Consider the following 21,135-nt stretch of genomic DNA (forward strand, 5'->3'; position numbering starts at 1 on the left):
ACAACAAGACAATTACATCTGATGGCTGGGAACATTTCAAACTAAAAAAGGCCAAACTAGTATTGACTTCAGAGAAGCTGAGAATACTCAGGGCTTGAACATGTGTGAAGTTTTTCTTCCTGATAGCTGAGAGTTACACAGGGAAACTTCATGATTTGGAACCAGCAAACCAAGCACAAACCCTTTTGCCTTTAGAGTAACATAGAAAGTAAATTTGGTCTTTTTATTGACTTATTTGCTCTAAAGATTGCAGGCTGACACTGAGGAAGAGCAATGACTTCATGGCCATGAAGCTGTCCTTCAGCAGATACATAAAATGTAATTATTGCACAGTGAAAAAGCCCAGATTTCCTGGTGGTGCTCAGGGCTTCAGGGCCAGGCTGTGCTGGATCCTGCAGTGCTCAGCCCCCAAGCTATGCCCCTGCCAGGCTCTGCCTCCAGCCCTGAACTCATCTCCCTTTATGCTAGTCAAGTATGTAAAAGGCATCACTATGGTTATGTAGTTCACCTCTAATGAAAAAATAAAGGCATAAAAGTGAAAAGTAATGCAGCGAGAAATTGCAGTCATTTTGAAGTGCTCGTTCCCCTTCTCTTATTCCCCTCTGGCTTTCCTCACACACAATGCTTGGGAACACACAAAACTCAGATGCCCAAATCAACATTAATTGTTTTGACCATGCTAAGTGGGCCGCCATATTTGAAGCCTTTTGCAACTCTATTCCTTCATTTTCAAGGAAGGAATTTGTATTTTTGGCTGTCAGAACCCCTCTCTTCTGGAGTCCTCTCATTTGCCTACCACTGCTGTGGACTTGTGACTTCTCTGCCTATTTACCCTGAGGGTACAGTACCCCAATTCCATCCCTAAGCTAACCAATAAATTGCAGAACTGCCACGTTTTCAGCTTGCAAGTTCTTTTGTAAAAGTCCTCAAAGAGTGCTTTTATTTTATATTTTTAAAGTGATTTATTTAAAGAGTATGTGAAAGCTGTCACTGGTATGCAGTGTGCTCCCCTTCCTTGTACTTTGAGATCTGTGTGGCCTTGTGAGGATTTGGTGTAAGTTTGCCACCACAGCTTCACAAAAGCTCTCCTGACTCCAGAGTATCTGAGAAGAGCTCTTAAATCTCTGAAGGATTTTGATTCCCCCCATGGAACAGAACCCAAGCAAAATTTAAGGCCTCACTCAGCAATGCTGCCTCCAAAAATGTCTCGAGCACACACTGAGCTGCCAGGTGAGGGAGATACCCCAATCTCTAGCTTTGGTATCACTTCCTCATCACAGTAGTAACAGGCTTTAGGGTGAAAACAAAAGAAAAAAAGTGACAAGCAGTGGATTTCCTTTCTCTGCTGGCCTCCTGATCACCAGACAAAACCTGAACCTGTGCATCCACGGCTGACTGCACTCTCCCTCTGGGGACACAGCACGCATTAGGCACTGCCCCTCCCATGTCCCTGAACTTCCAGTGACCAACAGGACTGAACTCCTCAGCTTCCCACTGCTCCTGGGCATGGTGGTCACCTCCTCCTCACTTCATAGTCACAGAACAGCCAATCTCAGTTTTCTGTGTGCCAAACTCCTACTTCAGGTCACTTTTGTGAGGTGGAACACATAAACTGGCTCTGTGACTGAGACATTCACTCCCACAACAAGAAGAAAAGTAAAAGTAGGCTATAAAAAGGTTCTCACCTCTGAGAATCCAAACACTGGCTGCATTTCTATCTTCACTCACTTCTGAGCACAGGCAAGGATTTTTCACTTACCCCATAAACTCCTTGATGAACCAACTCCATCAGCACTGGACTCCTTGGCCCCCTCTCAGCTTCCTATGCAGCAGTGGGAACCTGTGGGATTGAGAGCCAAGCAGAGCTTTTCTCATTAGTGGAGCAAAGATTACTGAGCTCATTTTTGATGCTCACCTTTGAAGCAGAATTGGCCTGGCACTGGCAGAAAGAAAAATTTCAGCCTAAAAGCCATGGAAAATTCTGTTTCTCAACTTCTCCAACCACAAGGCTTCCTGGCAGTGACAGACACCCCTAGATCCAGTCAGGAGCATTTATGAGTGTCTGCAGCCCCCTTTTCCTCAGGGGGGCTTTTTGGGCTGGTTCTGCAGCATCACAGACCTTGCTGAGCTATGTGGGGTCTAACGGGTTTCACAATAACAGGACTGGGGAAAAAAGGTCAAGTAGCAGAAAGTTTACCTTCAGCACAGAGGTTTGTTTTTTTTTTTTTTTTTAACTTCCTAGCCCTTGTGATGGGCAAGCAGCCTTCAGACTGCCCAGAAAGCCACCCCTCCTGACTATCTCAATTTGTGGATTCCATCAGCATCCAGAGTAGGTTTAAAAGCAGTTTGTGTTTTCAAGCCTCCTGCAGCCGTTCATGCCAGCAGCATCCTTCCCTGCAGGCAGCCTGAACACTTCCAGAATCCCCTACACTTTCTCTTCCTGTACCGACTTCCTCACTACTTTTTTTTTTCCCCTCTGCCTGTGTCAGCAGGACAATTCCCAGAGACTCTGCAAAGAAAAGCAGTTCAACACACTTACAGCACATTAGCACAGACAACTTTATTGCTGAGTTGATGTTGTTCAGGGAATAGCTGGGGACTTAAGTGGTTCCATCTGGCTGGTGATAAAAAGTTACATTAAAGATGGTAAACATCAGATGATGATGGGAGATCCCTTCCAACCCTACTGTGCTCGAGCAGCTGAGGGAGAGACCTGCAGTCAGAAAGTGAAAATGCCACACAGGTGACAGCTCTAAAACAGGCTGAGAAAGGAGAAGGTGGTGCCCATCACTGAGTAACAATGATGGCAAAATTATGCATCTCAGAGAAGATGTCAGCTTGCAGCTGCCACAGCCAGAGCAGCAGCACAGCCCAGCTGCAGCAGCTGCTCCACATCATCTCCGTGGAACAGTTTATCAGTGGGACATGAGAGTAATACCCACTGAGATCCAGGACACCAAGCTGTACAACATAAATGTCAGAAAACACAGTTCTATAATGACAGGGTTTAACTGGGATCCAGTTATAAAAGGGAGGCAATTTCCAAAGATCCTTGACTTTCAGCATCACCGTGACAATCAATTACCCAAGGAAGGCCCTGTGCAATGAAGATGCTGATTACCAGGTATCCTGCAGACTGTAAGGTTTGCCTGAGTTTTTCCAACATCCAGAACCACCCCTCCTCTGCCATATCTCAGAAAATTACATCAACTTTTATTGCACGTTTTTAATTAAGATTATAAACCTAGACTGACTTGAATGTATCTCCTGACATATCAATTTCAACATTCTCAGGTGACCATTTCCACAGTGTTCAAATAAATATTAACTCCTGGTAGGCCCTCAAAGAGGCGGACTTAAAAACATGTTCTTCTGAATGTGCAAATACATGTTGTGACAGTATTGATTTAATATACTACTCCTCTCTCCCTTAAGACTCCTAGGTAGCATGTAAAAGAAGTCTCATTTCCCAAAACCATCCCTTAAGACAAACAATTTAAGTGATCTTTAGCGTATTCTTCAAGAACTTTGAAGTGGCCCCAGTTCCTCCAAAACCACCGACTTCTCCCTTTTTACCTTCTCTCCATCACCTCCTGCCCAGCAACAGCTTCAAAATTTTACAACTTCAAAAGGAATTGTTAAGTCTTTGGTAAAAAGCCCGTTTGGGGAAAATTTTTCTTTCTTCCCATCTTGTGGACCTACTGAAAACTGAGGGAATCTTCTTGATTTTGCATTTTCTTTGTATGACTAGATGTAAAAGATGTTGGCAAGTAATATTCAGTATTGGAACGGAGCCCAGTTAAACATTTTAAGAAGAGCCCATGACAATCCCCACTTTGATCAACCACAGACCATCTCCCTACCTTTTAATACAGACCTATAAAAAGTAAATACCTTCCATCTTTTGACACTGATGGACTGAGTTGGCGACACTTTTAGGATATTTGAATCAGAAATGTTTACATTTGGTGCCTAAGCACTGCCCCAAGAACAGCAAACCCTTTCAGAATCTAGTGATAATTTTATTTAAAAAACTCCAAACCTTTATAACTCATTAAGGTTGGTGCCAAACTTATGACTGGGACCAAGGTTTGCCAAACAACAGCAGCAGCAAAATACAGCTTCAGGATGTCAAGTCAAGGACATTTGAACAGCTCTGCTCAGTATTCTGCTGTAAGATAAATTGAGGAAACTGTCCTTAATGCACAGAAACCTCTAATGATCTGCCATGGTAGGTTTGCTTTATTACCAGTATTGAAAATAAGTCATGAACGTAAAGAAAGTCAGACTGCATTATTTCCCCCCCCACCAAGTCTTTCCTTCTCCCTCCATGTTCTCTATAGATACAGAGACCAAAGTGTATATATACCATGTGAGAATGTAAATCACATCATACATTTGAAAGTAATTTTAATTTATGTACAGCAGTCACCATTCATGAATGTACACAGTCCCTGCAGTTACATTCTTTATAAGGTTAAGTCTTCACTGTTCTCTACTGGATCTTCTGAAGGAGAAACAGAAAGGAGAAGTGGAATCAAGGAGCAAGGAATGATCACAGTCATTAAAAATCTGGGGACTTTGAGTAGTAAATCTCAGAGAGTCTTCTATGAGGTTCCAGAAATAAATGGTGGCAACGTGTATATATTGCAATTTTATTTCATTCGCTCAAACAAAACGTTAGCATGTAAGAAATTTAAAATGACACAATATGATAAAAATAGCAGAGAATGAACTGAGAAACTAAAAAGAAGGTAAACCTAAATGCATGAAAAGTCAACATTCATTAGTGAACAGCTTCAGTCTTTGATTGACACTTGGTAACTTTAAAACAACGAACTGGAAATCATTATGACTGTCTGAAGAGATTTCAGCACCAGCACTAAGGGTTTTACATTCAGTTGGTTTGCGGTTGACTCGGTAGCCACTTGTCTATAGTGCAGGTTTATCACAGGTCAGATCACAGTGTTGAGGAAAGCAACGCCCTCCTGGCATTAGGAAGGATCCCTTAAACTGCCCTCAGCTTAAGACATCCATTGTACAAAAGCACAGAACCACCACAATATGGTTTTTAAAGAACTTAGTCACCAGTAAGCAAAATAATTGTAGCTTCTGCAGTTCATTTTCAATACTGAAATCTCTGGAAACGGTGCAACTGTCAGTAGGTCAGGAAATGTCTACAGTAATCTTTAATTCAATCTGATTTCCTGGAAAGAACCAGTTCTGCAGGTTGGGATTACAGAAAGTACGTATGTAGAAGCAGCACAAAAAGACAACATCTGTTCCTTTTTCTTTTAAACAGAAATCATGTTAATTGTAGACCAAGGCACAAAACGTTTAGTGCATAAGCCAGTTCCTTGCACAATCTAGAAGTTCAGCCTTTAATTTTGGACCACTTATAGCCATCCATGCTATTCCACTATGTAACTCCTGAACCCTCCTAGAAACGAATCAAATGTGATTTCTGACAAGGGTAAACATCCTTACTGCTCAAAAAGTCTGTGTAAAACAAAAAGCTACATCAACAAAGACGAAAATGCCTCCTCTTGTTTTGAGAAAAACAGTACTTGACAAGCTTATTATGGATTTTTTCTTTTTAATGCCTTCAATAAATGCATGCAGAAAGGTGATGTTGTTTCTCCTCTTTATTAAAAAAAAATTAATAAATCGAGTTAGGAAATTATTTCCACTGTCGTCTTCCCTTAGAATCTGAACCTATAAGATCAGGCAACATTTGAATGGGAAAAAGATTTCCTACTGAAGCCTTTCTGAAGCTGTTAAGTGCTGTTTTGCTTTGGTGTTCAGCACTCCAGACAGTCTGCTATTGAAAGCATCTGTGCCACGAATGGAGCTGCCTGTACTTGTAAGCAAATTTCTCCACGAGCTGTAAGTAAACTTTTCCTCTGGATCAGCACAGATTCCAAAGCAAACATGGCTTAGAAAAATGGACAGTGCAAAGGAAAAGGGAAGATTTTGATGCATATTCTTTGTCCAAAGCACTACAAAGCCAATTTGTAGAATTTCTATTCCACTGAACTTTACCACATTAAAATACAAAATTAAAACAAATAAAAAATTTACACTCATAAGATTGAAAACCCTGGGAAAGAGAGAGGTATCACCTCCCCTAAAACTCTTTCTGAAATTGTTGAGCAAAACCAATAGCATATCATTACTATTTTTCAGGGTTTGTCTCATGTGGAGCTGTGGGGGTTATCTGTTGGTTTTGAGTTCTTTTGGAAAGGAGGGTGGCAGATAAATTAGGAGGAGGAGGGGCCATTTACTGTGACCTGATCGTTCTCAGGTAACTACTGCTGTTCTGTTTCATTAAACAATAAAAAAAAAAAAAAAGAGTCTCAGAAAAGAGTGAAGCAGAGGGTCATGGTGAAAAGGTGAAGGACAACGCACTTACACAGGGGCATCCTCAGCAAATCAGATGCCTACAACATTTTTTCTCTCACTGAGAAACGAGTTCGGTTCACCTGGGAGTTTCAGAACCATTACTGGAAGTTATTACTGAATTTCAAATAGAAAACTGAAAAAAGATACAAAAGGATCAAGTACCTGGTTCCATTAACATGGTTACTGATAAAAGTCGTGTTTTCCTCATTATTACACATGCATGTAAGATGAAGAAAAAGTGTAGAAAGTAATAAAAATGTGTTACCTTCCCCCTCCCTCTTCCCACATCTTCCTGGGCATAAATTAAGCCTTACAAATGAAAAGGCTACTCTGTGACATGCAATTTTTCTTTTAATTAAAAAGCTGGCTGTGTTGTGTTACATTACAAAATGTCCACATGCATAAATCTAAAAAAAGCCCCAAAATCTACTGTAAATCTACAACATACTAATGATTTACATTTGACTGCTGATTCGCTTTATGTCGAAGTCTTAGATTTGGTAAAGCATCGTAACAATGTAGGAAGGCATCTACATCTTTAAACTCTGGACTGTATTTGCTTTTTTTTTTTTTTTAATTTTCCTAGAAAATTGCATGAAGGCTAACTAGAGAGGCTTCCTATCATAAAATTCCAAAATCTTGATATGTCATCACCATCTAGGTCACCCTTACTTACAAATATTGCCCTTTAAAAGCACGCGTCTCTAATTGTTCCTTGTCTTGTGAACTGAACTTCTACACATCTGATCTTTTAAATTACTCATGGAAATACCAGATATGATAGGAAGACAAACCTGAGATACATTTGAAGTACAACAGTGTAACTTGCTAACTCCTTCATTAAATAAAGAAAACCTCTCTGAAAAGCCTTCCCAAGCTTTTCCCTGTTTTTTTTTTTTGTCTTAACAACAAATTCTGAAACATGTGCAATTTTATCTCGACATGAGTAGACTTCAAAGCACTGTGATCTTGTCTGATAGATGTAGGAATTTCTGCATAATCATTACAGTAACTTTAAGAGTCTTTTCCACCCTGCTGTAAAGGTCAGAAAAAAGCTGCAAACTAGGAGGGGAATAGCATTATCACCAGAGTGATGTGTCTGAAGCTTTTCAGAATAGGTTGTTTCTCCCTCCTTCCAAGTGTCTGTCTGTCTGTCTCCGTTTTCTTCTAACAGCTCACAAAACGTAGTCAGTTTTATATCAAGTTAAAGAGTCACATCGGCTTAGTACGAGTCTTTCTATGCAGTATTGGACTTGCTGAGTTCCTGCCTGATAGCTGCAGAGAGACAGAGACAGAGTTAGCAAATCAAATAAAGTATTCTTTACTGGGCAGGAAGCTGGAGCACACAACTGACCCCCCAGAGCAGGCTCACCCTGCTCTCACAACATGAAGAACCAACACCTAAGGCAGCCCCATGTGGCTTCAGACAAGTGGCATTATCAACCAGGCACTACACTTTTTCTTCCTGTAAAATTTATGTTCAAATCTTAATTTTTAGTTCCCACCTCCAGCAAGGCTGTGGGAATCACCACCATTGGAATTTTCAAGGAGTGTTAAGTATGGGCTCATTTATTTTAATTTTTTTTATTTAAGAGCAGCCTCAGGGCCCTGTTTAAAGGTCTAAAAGGCCGTGGTACAACACAGCACAAACAAAATATAGGGAAAAGCACTACATTCTCCTTAGCCCCAAACCAGCCAGTTCTTTCTACAACATCAGTTGATGACATTCAATATTTTATTAGCAGTTGTATTAGATTAATATGACTTTTTTCCTCCCCACACTTTGTTTTGGTACATTCCACAAAGCCAAAAAGAATAAAAGGCCCACCAAGGTAGTAAATCATACACAGTTTTGCATAATTCCTGGCAAAGGCAAACCTTCAGGATTATGTTTTCTCAATTATTTCTCTGAAGTACAGAATATTACATAGGAAAATAGCTTCCGTTAAAATAAAAATGAAAACTGTGAGACTTCTTTTCTTTGACTCTTATGTTACAGATCAAAGAGGTAACTGAAAGCTGGAAGCACATTTCTCTTCTGAATATTACTAGTTTTGAAATACATACCTCAGCAGCTTTGGATTATTTAAAAATAACCCACCTACCACCACATGATACTAAGGATAACTTCAAATCACTCAAATACAGCATCACTTCAACCACTCTTAAAAGACACATTGGTGTCAATGTTCTACTAAAACAAAACCCCCAGGAGAGAAATCCCTGAAGCACATCAATTGGAACAGGTCTGGCACCAGTGGTTTGCCACTAGACAAAGAACAAAGCTACTTGTACCAATAAATCACTCTCAGTCTACCAATACATTGTATTTACATTTTAAAGCACCTGCAGCTACTCTAAAACTAAGCAGCAGCAGTGAACAGAGCAGTACTTACCATCAATGAGTTCTTCCTTTAATTTTGTTAACTCCTTCCTCATTTCATCTAAAATGTCCTAAAATGTGGCAGAGCATAAATAACAGATTAGCAAACAGATTTGTTTTGCCACCTGTAAATTTCTGTGGAGAGAAATCCAGAATTCTCTCCCACTACAATCCTTCCCATTAATCCTTAACTCTTGTGAGAAGCATAACCCACCCCTCAGCTTCCAAGTTAATCCTCAAAACCTAAGGCATCCCTAGAAGATTACTAGTGCAGTTATAATGCAGAAAAAACAGTCCCTGGAAGTGCCACAAGTGGACCTCTGTAGAATTTATGAGGAGAAGGGATAAGAATGAGAAAGTTTTGCTACAAGTGAAATGGGATGTGGAATGCAAAGAAAGGAGCTCACTAAACACCACAAGCCAAGGAAGTATTCCAAGGGGGAAAAAAACCAAAATTTAATTAAGGTATCAAGGTCCCAGTGGAATATGATGGAATGAAGATAACAGTGAAGTGCTGTCCCTGCTTGCTGTTTTTTCCATCCTTTCCTCCAAGCTCCTCCAGAACCACTCACCAGGCCAGAAGCCACTCTAGAACTACCTGTTGAGCCAGGACCCAATCCAGAACCAACCAAAACTGATCCATAACCCAACCTAAAGCCAACCACTATGTGGGGACATGGTCTAGAAGCAACTAAAAGTTGCTACCAAAGTTAAAGTGGCTCTAGAATTACCCATCAAGCTTCAGCCTGCACCAGAATCTCCCTCCCCACTTGGGGATGGAGCCATTGACTCAAACACCACTTGGAGATTCTTCACCTTCTACTCCACAACTCCCACAGGATTCCTCTGCCCTTGAACTGGAGAGCTGCACAAAAGACAGCATCCCTGGATGCTCTTCCCCACTGAACTTGTGTCCACAGGTGCTCACATCTGATATTAAAATTTGTTCTGCTAGAGCTGCCCCAAGTTGCTTGTTTGGATGCCGAGAAGAGAAGGAAAGGTTTTCCAGGCAAACTGATTTCCCAGTTCCGTCTATAATGTCAACACCATCCTGTGTGTGCTGCCTAATGCAAAAGCAGGAACTTTGTGAGAAGTTAATGGGGTTGTCTAAGCCTCCATCCTACAGCTGCAGCTCCTAAGAATACTGACACGTGCCTGGGTAAAAATAAAGACTAGTAATTGCTAAATCATTAACTTTGCAACTGGCTAACAAACCAGTTAAAAATTGGTGTTGGACAGCTGCAAGTCCTTATATCCAACTTCCATAGCAATCTTTTTTAAGCATGCTTTTTTAAAGCATTATCCACATACCTGCTTCAATCTGTCATAATCTAGACCTTCTGACTGTACTCCGTTGGCACTGGGCTGTCCCGTTGGTGTAGATTTTGGTCTGCAGCACAAAAACACATCCATGAATTACTGGTTGCTCATTATTACAGGATACATAGGACTCGCCCATCAAAATTGCTGACATTTGTCTAACAAAAACAGAGTAAAAAATCAGAATGAAAACCAAAAAATGCTGGGAGTGGGAGGATGGGAAAAATCAAGCAGACCCAAAATACCACACAGAATAGAAAGCAACACCCAAGAATGTTTTCCACACACTGGAAATATTAATTACCATAAGAGTTATTAGTTCAAAACTAGAACTTTCAAAGCAACAGACAGATTTCACTGTCAGTGGTTTCTGATTTCTTCATAATGGGCATGAAAAGCTGAATGCCTTCAAATGTCAAGTACTTTCCTTTTTAAACTGCTTGCTCATTCAAAAGAGGGTCTCCCAAGGAAGCACTCCCACTGACTAATGACTGCATGTTGATGCTGACTGTATGAATGCTGAGCCATCACCCTGGGGGATTTTCAAAGGTTGACAGACCCAAGCAATGTTATCCAACCTCAGTTATCCCATCAGCTGCTTTTTAAAGCTACTGAGAGCAAACACTGTAACAGCAGCAAGATTTATCAGGGGATACTTGAGAGGAAGTTCTAATGTTTTGGACTACGTCATGTTTGATATTTGCTTATGAAATACTCTCTTAGATGTCAAAAATCTGCTTACCCAGATGACCTTGCATTTTTAACACAGATTCCAAAAGAAGGGTGTTTCCTGCCTTTCCACTTCTCTTTCCTGATCCCCTCTTTCATTCAAGGGGTAATTCAGGTTCATGGACTTACTAGAGCTGTGAGCAGAGACAGAGCCTGGATGTCCACAGTAGGAATACCAAAAGAGTTCTCCCAAGAGGGAGGAATGTTCTGCTGTTCTTAAATACATTTTACATCTTGGCTAGCATTCTCCCTCCCTTACCTCTAAAACTTCAAGCCAGAAAGAAGCTGTTGATAAAATTCCTGACAATTCATCTTAAGGAGTTTCCCTTATGTTTAGAATTATCACAGTATGCTAATTTTAAGGAAGGGCAGAGTATAAAGTAGACTAAGCTGGGTCCTGTTTCACTGCCCTTGTATGTGGCATCTCTGGACAAAGTAGCCTGGCCTACACTCAGTGTGTCTCTTCAAAATTCCTACATAGGAGAAATTCATTTAGCACTGCATTTTTCTGCATTTGTTACATGAGGGTGCAGACTGATTTACTGCAACGAAGGTGGACAGGAATGAAAAAAAGACTTTATTTCTTCGTTTGTTTTACAAAACCACTACCTTGAGCTTTCATGCATCTTCCCTTACAAGACAGGAATTTATCCCTAAGGAAATTATCCTATTCTGCTGGTTTTGTTCAATACGAGCTGAATGAACCTCACACTAGATTGTCTTGTTGTCTTTTACAACCTGACAGGACTATGTTCTGACTTGCTAACTGAAGAAGAACAAAGTGTGACTCCGACAGAAAAGGGTGCACACATCAAAATTCTGCTCTGATACTTCTTCTTCCCTTGGGATCACAAACCTCAATTGTCACAGCTGTAAAGGCTTAAGTCCACACAGTTTAAGTGTAAGTTCCCAGAGAGAAATTGCTGATTACTATTCTTGAAACACACCAAAATTAAACACACAACCCACCAAGTAAGACAGAAGATGGAATATTAAATAATGTGACAGTGAAAGAAGCTGGAAAATAGAATTCACCTTGCAACCACCAGAGAACCTACTGTGTGCACTAATGCTATGAAGGCAAACCACAGTTTAGGATCTTTTAGAGAACTCTTTACATGTTACAGTGCTTAGTTCAGTATGGAAGAATTCCTTGCTCCAAAGCATCCATCATCTGAGATCTTTGGCCATCACTGTTTCATCTGGCACGTGGTATTTAAAGAGTTACTTGCAGTTTACACCTGAAATTGTGAGCCCTGACCTACTCCAGGCAAAACAGCTGAGTTTTTCAGATAGTTCATATATAGTTTCTGATAATTTCCATTGACTATAGTTTTGTTCCCATACACTATGGCATGACAGCATTTATCCAACATAACTGAAAAAAATTCTCTTAAATGCAGCTCCTGGAAATTGCTAACAGGCACCTAGTGCCTGCCTTAATGGAAGAACCGAACCAATAGTACATTTTAGTATTTTTTTTAATTACTTATGAGTTTAATGTATTAATAAGATGACTTCAAAGGAAACCTCTACACAAACTGACTGTTTCTTTTTCTTCATATCTTTAGAACAAAAAGTCAGTTTTACCCACCACAACTATCTACTGCTTCTATCTGTTAAAAATCTCTACAGGAAAGCTTCTTTATGAACGCTGCCCCTCAATCTTGACAATGTGCTCCCTTTTTGCTTTCCAAAATGCAAGACATTCTTATTTCAAACACTGAAATGCCACAATTAGCAAAATAGATAATTTCTAATCTCAGGAAAATCTAGCTGTGTTCCTCCCCAAAGTATGCTTTTTTTTTTTTTTTTTTCCTTTTTCAGCCTGAATGCAGTTGAAATTTAGGAAAACATTAGCTACTGAAATTTAGCGAATAAAAACGTCCCAGCCATTCGATCCCAACGTGGCTCAAGAGCTCTCCCGTGTGGTTCTTCATAGCATTGCCTAACAGGACAGTGAGGCAAGCCTGACAGTCCCTAACACACCTTCAATCAAGCATGCAAAGGAAAGATCTTATTCATGCCAACATGCACAATACACCACCGAAGATAAGCAGCTAAAAGGGGAACTTTTCATACAAAAAGATTAAGTAATCACCACAACGAGTGCCTTCATGAAAAGCAAAGCTGGAATTTGACTCAGTAATTCTGAGGGGCTCTGGAAGACATTTACCTCTGGAAAAGCTCTTCAAGCCTAAAGAGTTTCAATGTCAGTACTTTATGACCACTAGAGAGTGAAACTTAAATCTCCAGCAGAAAATATACATCATGTTATCTAACTTGTAAATATATTCCAAGAAACATTAATTTATGTTTAAAAAGTCTTTAATCAAAAAGCAGATGTGAAAACACACCCAGAAAATGAATTCCTGTTCCTTTGTATCTCAACTTACAGTTTTGAAAACCTGCTTATTAAAACAGCGCAAATGGTCCACTAAATCCTGGCATATTCAAGAGGAATTTGTACCTTTGCAGGTGGAGACTGCCAGAACACCAGTATTTTTATGAATTTTTTTATGAATTCATACCTGGTTCTTAAACCATCTCAATTTGCCTTTGACACCATCTGCTTTTAACCAGTGCAAAAGTGGGCTCAACTGGACAAACAAAATGTGGAGGAGGAACCTGGAGGTGCATGTGGTGATTACCAACCCGTGTAGAAAAAGTCCAACCCTGAACTGGTCAAAGGGGTTATTAGGAAGTCTCAAACCCCAACAGGATGATACCTGTTTAGTGAATCATAGAACCTGTTTTCAGAAGCAAGCAGATTTTTCCATGGAGATTCCCGTCTATTAGGGGGAGAAACACTACCTTTAAAAGCTATAATAGGTCTTAATTTTGTTCAGTTTTAGCACCTTAAACACCATGGGGTTTCAGTAGATTCAGGAGTTCTACTTGCATGTTTCAGGAAATATTAAAAGTCCACAGCTTAAGTCTTTTCTGTTTGCTCCAAGAAGAAAAGGCCTGATTTTAGACAGGACACTAATTTGCTTTAAAATACTTATAACATTCACTCTGAATAACAACAACTTCATCCTCTACCTCTGTGGAAGCTCTGAAGAGAAAATTTTGCTGACTTGCCAGTTTCTTAAGTGTGCTTTGCTTAATCCCTGTAAGTGACTCATATCCTCCCTGCAGAGGTCAGGAGTAGCTCTCCAGCCCTTCCAGGTGAAAGAAATTCCCTTCTGATAGACACAGGGTTAGTGTTTCAAACTGCAGCTCCCCTTCACTAAACAAAGCTACTTTAGCAAGCTGCTTGCTGAGAGAGACTTGGCAAGTTGGCAAATGTAGACACTTAAGAAAAATACAAGGATATTCAAGAGACTTCTAACAGCTTCTCTTTCTATGAAATCTTCCTCTTCCTAGCAGAGCAAGCCGTCAACACTGACTAGAAAACTGTATCAGTAGGCCTAAAGTATGTGCTATGGCACCTTCCAGCAGGTTATGACAGCACTGGAAAAGAATATTGACATTAAATAAACACAGAATTCTTATTTTGGAAGTACTTTTAGAGTATATGCCCAGGGAAGCTCACATCAAGTTAAATTCTATCCACATTTTCCACTGGATGAATGAAGACAAAAGCTTGATGGAGTGCCCCAATAAATCTAAGAGAAATCTCAAAAATTCTCTGTACTCCTCTAGGTCAGAAAATATTTTTAAACAGACCTCAGCAACCTCTGAATTTCACCAGCTGGAAAAAGATCAGAGAAACTGGAAGCATAAAACAGTTTATGAAAACCTACTGCTGTAGGGGCAGGTAGAATCAAGACTTCAGAACATTCCAGACTCCCCAAAAGTCACATATTGAGAGTTGCCCTACTTATAAATCCCTTTACCCCATGGATAAGCAATTTGAGCAAAGTATCTACAACCAAAGGGCTGGGTCAGCAACTGTCTTCCACAATATGAACTCTAAAATGCTCTTTAGGATTTCTTACAGCAATTATTTCTGTGACAAGTTCCCCCTCAACGCCACGTTTTGAAGCAGATCAAGGTATCAGCACCAGAGACCTTGGTCAAAGCAGGTCAGACCTACTGAGGAGGAGGGGGAAGAGGGCAGGGCAAAGCCAAGGCCAAAGGTGATGCACTATTTTGTTACACTGACAGTGTAGCAAAGAGAATGTCACCACCAATGGCACCTGCTTCCTGACAAAAAAAAAAAAAAAAAGCAAGCAGAACCAAGGCTGCAGACACCTCAAAGTCCTGGATTTATTCTAAAAGAGACAAAGATACTGAGAGTGTTTAGTGTTGCATTTTAGAACTGAGGACCTCAAGGGCAACTTCAACTACCAGTGAGGCCTCTCAGAGAACAATTGTTTTTAATACTTTGATCACCCAGTCTTCTACAGCTATTTCCAACAGCCAAATTTTAACGGGAATTCAGGAAATTTCAAACACAGCATTCCCAAGCTGAACATATTCTTTTGTTTTCTCTCAAGAAATTCAGGTGACTTCCTCAGATTATCAGGGGTCAGAACCCTTTAACTTTTGTGTACACAATACACAGGAATTCTAAATGAACCACAAGCCTTCTGCTTAAAGTAAATGACAATTAAATATATCTTTAAAAATTGCTAAAGCAGCCATTTCACTTACTGAAAACGCCTACCAAAACACTCCCTGCCTACCAAAGTTCCAGCTGACAAGTTACCGAAGATTGGTTGATGCACTGAGGGATGTAAAACATTTCTACACTTCTTTAGGATGGACTTTCTTAGATTGGTATGAGAGCTACTGAAAATTGTCACAGAATCAAATCTTATCAAGGTGGCTTAAATATCCACAAAGGCATTCTGTGAGTAGCAAAGAAATAGAAAGAACACCTATTCTCTAAATTTACTACTGAATACGTGAACTGCAGCACTGAATTTGGTTTCACCTTATAGGAAATTTCACACTTCAAATAAAGAACTAAACATTGCTGTAGGCAAATATACACCTTATTAATTCAGGTTATACACCAGCAATTGTTAAAAGGAACTTTTTTTGGGTACAACTTTTGTTTTTACTGTCAATAATTTCTCTTATTAGCATTCGCCAAAAGTAACTCTTCATTCCTACTTAAAACTGCTAAAAGCAGTTTCACAGCAGCAATTTTAAACCCATAAAGATGACCTTTACTATTCTAGTCCAGTATCTTCAGCAGCATGTGCAACAAGAACAAATGGAAGGAAAAGACAGCTGGTACAAAAGGGGAGTACCTGGAAATAACAGGTGACTTGCTTCCATTCACTGTATTTGTCCTTTCCCAAGGCTTTCTTGTTAGTTCTGGAAAACAGAGTGAGGAGATTAAAAACTATCTTTTTCTATCCACTGTGTAATTTGTGTGAGGAAACTTCAAGCACCTGGCAACTCAAGTCAGCTGCTTGGTATTTTGCTCTTTTTACTCCATTGCTTTAGCTCTTTCACATTAAGATACATCTTGCATTCATCTGTGAATGCATCAAGTGAGAGCATCTTAAAGTCTCACTGGTCTCCCAGACACTGTAAATGCCATTTGAGTCTTAATCCAGCTGGGAGAAGGTCTGCCTATACTTTATAGGCATTGGATTTATTTATAAGTATTTATAGGTACTGGATTGCTTCAGTTGTGAAACATGGAATTCTGTAACCAGTCAGCTGCAAATACTTGAGGAATAGATTTCTAAGCTAAAGGAGTTTTCCTAAACTCTTAATGATAGAAAATTAATTCAGTGCCAGTTTCAGTGACGTGCCAGCAGATACAACCTGACACAACCAGAATATCTTGCAGCAATGAGAAAGAAGAAGGTTCATTCCTTACAATCTGCACAAGTTAAAACTGCCTTTCTATAGTGTGGATTGTTATTACTTGCTATCATTACTTACTCAGGACTTCAGTGTGCCAGTGATCTTATCAGTCTTCAGATTTGGAGTTTGTCTGCTCTGCTCCCTTTCTTTCATATTGCTTAGCTCTGCTAAACTAGGTAAGCAGAGAGGCAGAAAGGCCCTTTCAGAATCTCTTATTGACCACAAAATTCCCTGGGATGCAGCTAGATACTGAGAATATCTAAATTGCAGAAGTCTGCCAGCATAGTCTGTAACACAGCCAAGTACAGGCTACTTATGCTAGTAATAAGCCTTAAACTTAATTTTATACACCAGTCTTCAGGACTTGTCCTGCCATAGGAGTTATTTTAGCTATAGCTGCAAAATTGAGAAACTTCTGCTACGGCTGCAGTTTGCTCACGGATGCCAAACATTCCTCTTAAAACACTTTAAAGACCTGTTCCAGTGATGAGGCTCAGCAGTACCAGAGCATCTCACAGCAAGAAACAAAGAAAATTTCTCAACCAGAAGGGAATGGTCAATTTCTGAATGCATTTGACATTTTTAACAGATTAGGTGAGGCTTCTTATCATCATCAATTAAAGGAACCACTTCCACTGGTTTTAATTTCCTTCTTTTTGGGCCTATATTATCAGAAGTGTTCCAAAAGCAGTCATTTTCCCAAGGCTAATGTCCTTTCTGTCTAACAGAATGAAGCAGACTCTCTTAAAAGAAGAGGGAAAAAAGGGGGTGTGTGTGTGAAAACCTTGATTTGTGTGATGCCATTTGTTTCCTTACAGTCTGACTTCTCTAGATGAGTGCCTGTATCTCAGTACTAAGTTTGCCAGTTGTTTCCATCTGGACACACAACTCCTAGCACTCCTTTTTATTCCCCAGCCAGGTGTCACCTGCGTTTTGTTCACAATACAGCAGTGGTTTTCAATATTAAGGCCTGCACATCATCAAGTGGTTGAATCATCTAGAGAAGTGTACACATGGGCAAGCAATCAGCAGAGGAAGCTGGAGCAGACTGAATACTGGTGTATTCACGATCCAGTTACTTCCTTTCTGCTTCCACTGCCTTTTGGGATGACAGACTGCAGTGTTATATGGCACGGCCTCCCTCTTCTGCAGGTATGTACTGAGAGGTGGCCAGGGAAACTGAGGGTGCAACATGTTACTACTCAAGGACAGGAAAAGAAACTCTTGAGTGTCTCTTGAGAGACAATAATTTACAGTATGAATACATATGCATGCTGGCAATACCTCTTGGCCGACTGCAGAATGTGTAAGTCTCCCTTATTCACTGCAGCAGAGGTGTTGGCTATGCAGCTCCAAACAATGCCTCTTCAGCAGAGGGATCACAGACAAAGAATTTCAACACTCTGCATTTATATTCTTTATTCACTTATGTTCTATTTATCCATCATCTTCCAAACCAGGACCCATTCTACAGCAAAACCCCAGGCTGCAATCATGGGAAGAGAGGCAGGCCCCAAAATTCAGCAGAGCTGACCAAGATTTCTCACTAGATTTTAGCATTACAGAGTCCCAGAGTTCACTAACCTGAGCTACTTACCAGGTGTGCTTGTTGAAGAAACCTTGGAAGATGAAGACTCTGATTCTTCCTGATTAAAAGGGAGAAGAGAAGGAATAGGGGAAGAGGAGGGAGGGAGAAAAAAAAATCTCTTTATAATCTGTTAGATTCACAAGAGGCAATCTCATCTGTTTAAATATTTCAGTTTTTATATATATATCTTAAATTGTTCTGCTCAAGTGTATATAGAAAATGGGCAAGCACTTCACAGAGTAGTGGTTGTACGTGTGTATATTTATATAGTAAAGTATAAATAATCTCTTGTACACCACTGGACTCTTTCTGATAATCCTTGTATTGAGTAATGTGAATTAGATAAAATTTCTCAACTCACAGCTTTATCTTCTTTCTGCTCTGGTTCTGTTGATCCCTTTTCAGCAATTCTTCTCCTGTAAGCAGAGACAAAAGTTACCAAGCTCATCATGGCTTTAAGATGGAAGAATGTTGATTACTGCAATTAAAGACTTATACAGCCTCATGAAAATTAGTGTTTTAAGAAGTGCTTTCAAAACACCTTCAAAGGCAAAGCCCTCCTGCCAAAGCAACTGCGCAATTTGAAGACTGTATGCTCTCCCCTACGGCTGCACAAAGGCTTACACAGAAGTACTGGATTACACTCAAATAAAAATGGCTATTCATGAAACATGATCAGCTTCCCAAAGCAACCATGAGCTGCTGTCTATCTGATCCTGAGCCAGCTGCAAGCAGGCACCCCAAATCCCACCTGTGTGATGACTAAGCAGCTGGAGCAGAGCAGGAACAGCTCCTCACCTCCTGGCCAGCAGGGCGCTCATTTCTTCCATCAACCCACTGCCTCCCAAGGGAAGGGGTCCATTTCCACGGCCACCGTCTGTTTTGGATGAAGCAGAGCCTCCTCCTCCTCCTCCACTCGAACTGGAGGAGTCTTCACCCTTCAGAGCACACAAAAAGACAGCAGATGTGCCAACAGAATGAGAGCTGACTTCATGAAACCAGCAAAGTTCACATGCAAGAAAGACACAACTGCATAAAGAATGGCATGGGCTGGCAGCACATCCCGTAATGCTTTTTTCTTAATGAATTAAGCCTACCCCAAATGCCTCGATACTGCTGTTAACCTTGAACAGAGGTTAGAAGCGGGGACAGGAATTGGAAAAAGAAACCAGGGTTGTATTTACCCGTGAGACTTTCCTAAGTTTGGCTCCAGCAAGTGCAGCTGCTAGTCCAGTTAGAGGACGATTATCTTCGGACACGAATCCTGCTGAAAATCCAGAGGCTGGGAGGGGGGGAGCAGGAGGTGGCAGGGGAACGGGAGGGACTTGGCTGGGCAGCGGAGGAGGCGGTGGTGGCGGTGGTGGCGGCCCCGAAGGTGGGAGTGGAGGAGGTGGTGGAGGGCCAGGAGGAGGTGGGGCTGCTACTGAAGACTGAGCTGGGCCAGGGGGCAGGGGAGGTGGAGGAGGTGGTGCAGGTGGTCCTTGGACAACACCTAGGGTCAGAGAGAAAACAAACAGACGACATTAAGGATTTAGAAAACAAAGGTCTTAACTTCCATTGAAATGGTGGCTCTTTTGCTCAGTGTATGAGACATTAAAACTGTAAGATACTGGGCAAGAAAACACTGAATTTCATGAGGAGAGAAGCATTCTTTTCCAATGTACTAAAAATATTACACAGTATGCTGTGAGAGATCAGACAGCTCCAGAGACATTTACATGAAACCCCTCCAGTCAGGTTCTGTGCTGCAACCAAGAACAACTTTACACCAGGAAACAGGCAGAGAGTCAAGTCAGGCATGAGCATCGTAGCAGGAGGAACAATGGGGTGTGCTCACATGGTGCTAAACAATATCTCACTGCATTAACAAGCACTAACACATCACCCAAACATGTGAAACCTTGAACTGTTTGAGTGCCAATGCTAATTTCTAAGCTGTATGTAGATATTTCCTTTAAAATAACTCCAGCAATCAACTTTTATGATTTAATACAAACACTAATTAGTGGGTTAGAAGAATGATGTATTTCAAGCTGATGGAAAGAAGCTCTTCTATTTTTTATCTATCATTCTTTTACTTCTTTAAATTCACATTGTTATCCAAATAGAATGTGTACTTTGAAGAAAGAATATTCTCTGCACCTCTACAGATCCTACCTCTGTCTCACCAAAACCGCCATAAGGCAGGAAAAATACTGCAGAACTACCTTAATCTCTAAAGGCAGGAATTTCACATATGAGTCTTCCTGGTTTCCTACTCTGCTAACCACTGCAGAAATTCAAACACCTGTTAAACCCTCTTGGCATCACTCACTGTCCAAGTGCACACTTTTATTCCTTACTAGAAGTGAGGCCATTCATTCTTTTTCCACTCCATCCCAAAGCAGCTCAGACCTTCATTTCAGTCAGGAGGATATAAACAGGGCTGCTTAACCTCCAGAAGCCCCTCTGCCCACACCTTTAGAGTACTGCAGAGTTCTGTACAAAGACCTACATCTACTAAAGCAACCCAAATCTGTTAAATCAATATAAAAGCAGGATTCAGGTTAACAAAGACATGTATTACCATGTAAAATGCATTTCTATCATATTGGTGGAGTGTTCATTAAGGCTATCAGCTGTTTAATCAAACTTTTTGTCCAAAGTCTTCTTAGCTACACTGGCAAAATACTGCAGAAAGACCTGTCTCTCTCTATCTAAATACACACATATAGATGTATGTGCCCACAGCAATGTATCAAAATACAACTGCTGTCCAGAAAGAAATGCTGCAGGTGTCACATATTACTTTCTAAATTTGAATTATTCCTCACTGAAGGTCATTTACATGTCCAAAGCCACACATATGCTCTTCTATGCTGGCTGCCATTAGGAAACTAATGATCCTGCCTGGTAACATCACTTCCCAAATAAACCAACAATGAAGGGTTTACCAAGC

General features: G+C 40.5%; 1 protein-coding gene across 7 annotated transcripts in view; it reads right to left on the minus strand.

Moving 5' to 3' along the window:
* Positions 1-4,639: 4,639 nt before the first annotated feature.
* The window catches only part of ENAH (ENAH actin regulator), a 123,528-nt gene continuing 107,032 nt past the window's right edge, over positions 4,640-21,135 (minus strand). For 6 of the 7 annotated variants that reach the window (XM_053938259.1, XM_053938258.1, XM_053938256.1 and 3 more), the window contains 8 exons: positions 19,382-19,689; positions 18,996-19,135; positions 18,559-18,613; positions 18,207-18,255; positions 16,042-16,108; positions 10,097-10,175; positions 8,799-8,856; positions 4,640-7,677 (listed from right to left, as the gene is read on the minus strand). In XM_053938259.1, coding sequence (XP_053794234.1) covers positions 7,640-7,677; positions 8,799-8,856; positions 10,097-10,175; positions 16,042-16,108; positions 18,207-18,255; positions 18,559-18,613; positions 18,996-19,135; positions 19,382-19,689 — 794 coding nt within the window. In that variant the 3' untranslated portion in view covers positions 4,640-7,639. Of the gene's footprint in view, positions 7,678-8,798; positions 8,857-10,096; positions 10,176-13,563; positions 13,627-16,041; positions 16,109-18,206; positions 18,256-18,558; positions 18,614-18,995; positions 19,136-19,381; positions 19,690-21,135 lie in introns of all 7 variants that reach the window. The other variant, XM_053938261.1, reaches the window with a different exon arrangement.

This window comes from Vidua chalybeata, chromosome 3, assembly GCF_026979565.1.
Source record: "Vidua chalybeata isolate OUT-0048 chromosome 3, bVidCha1 merged haplotype, whole genome shotgun sequence".
Classification (NCBI taxonomy): domain Eukaryota; kingdom Metazoa; phylum Chordata; class Aves; order Passeriformes; family Viduidae; genus Vidua; species Vidua chalybeata.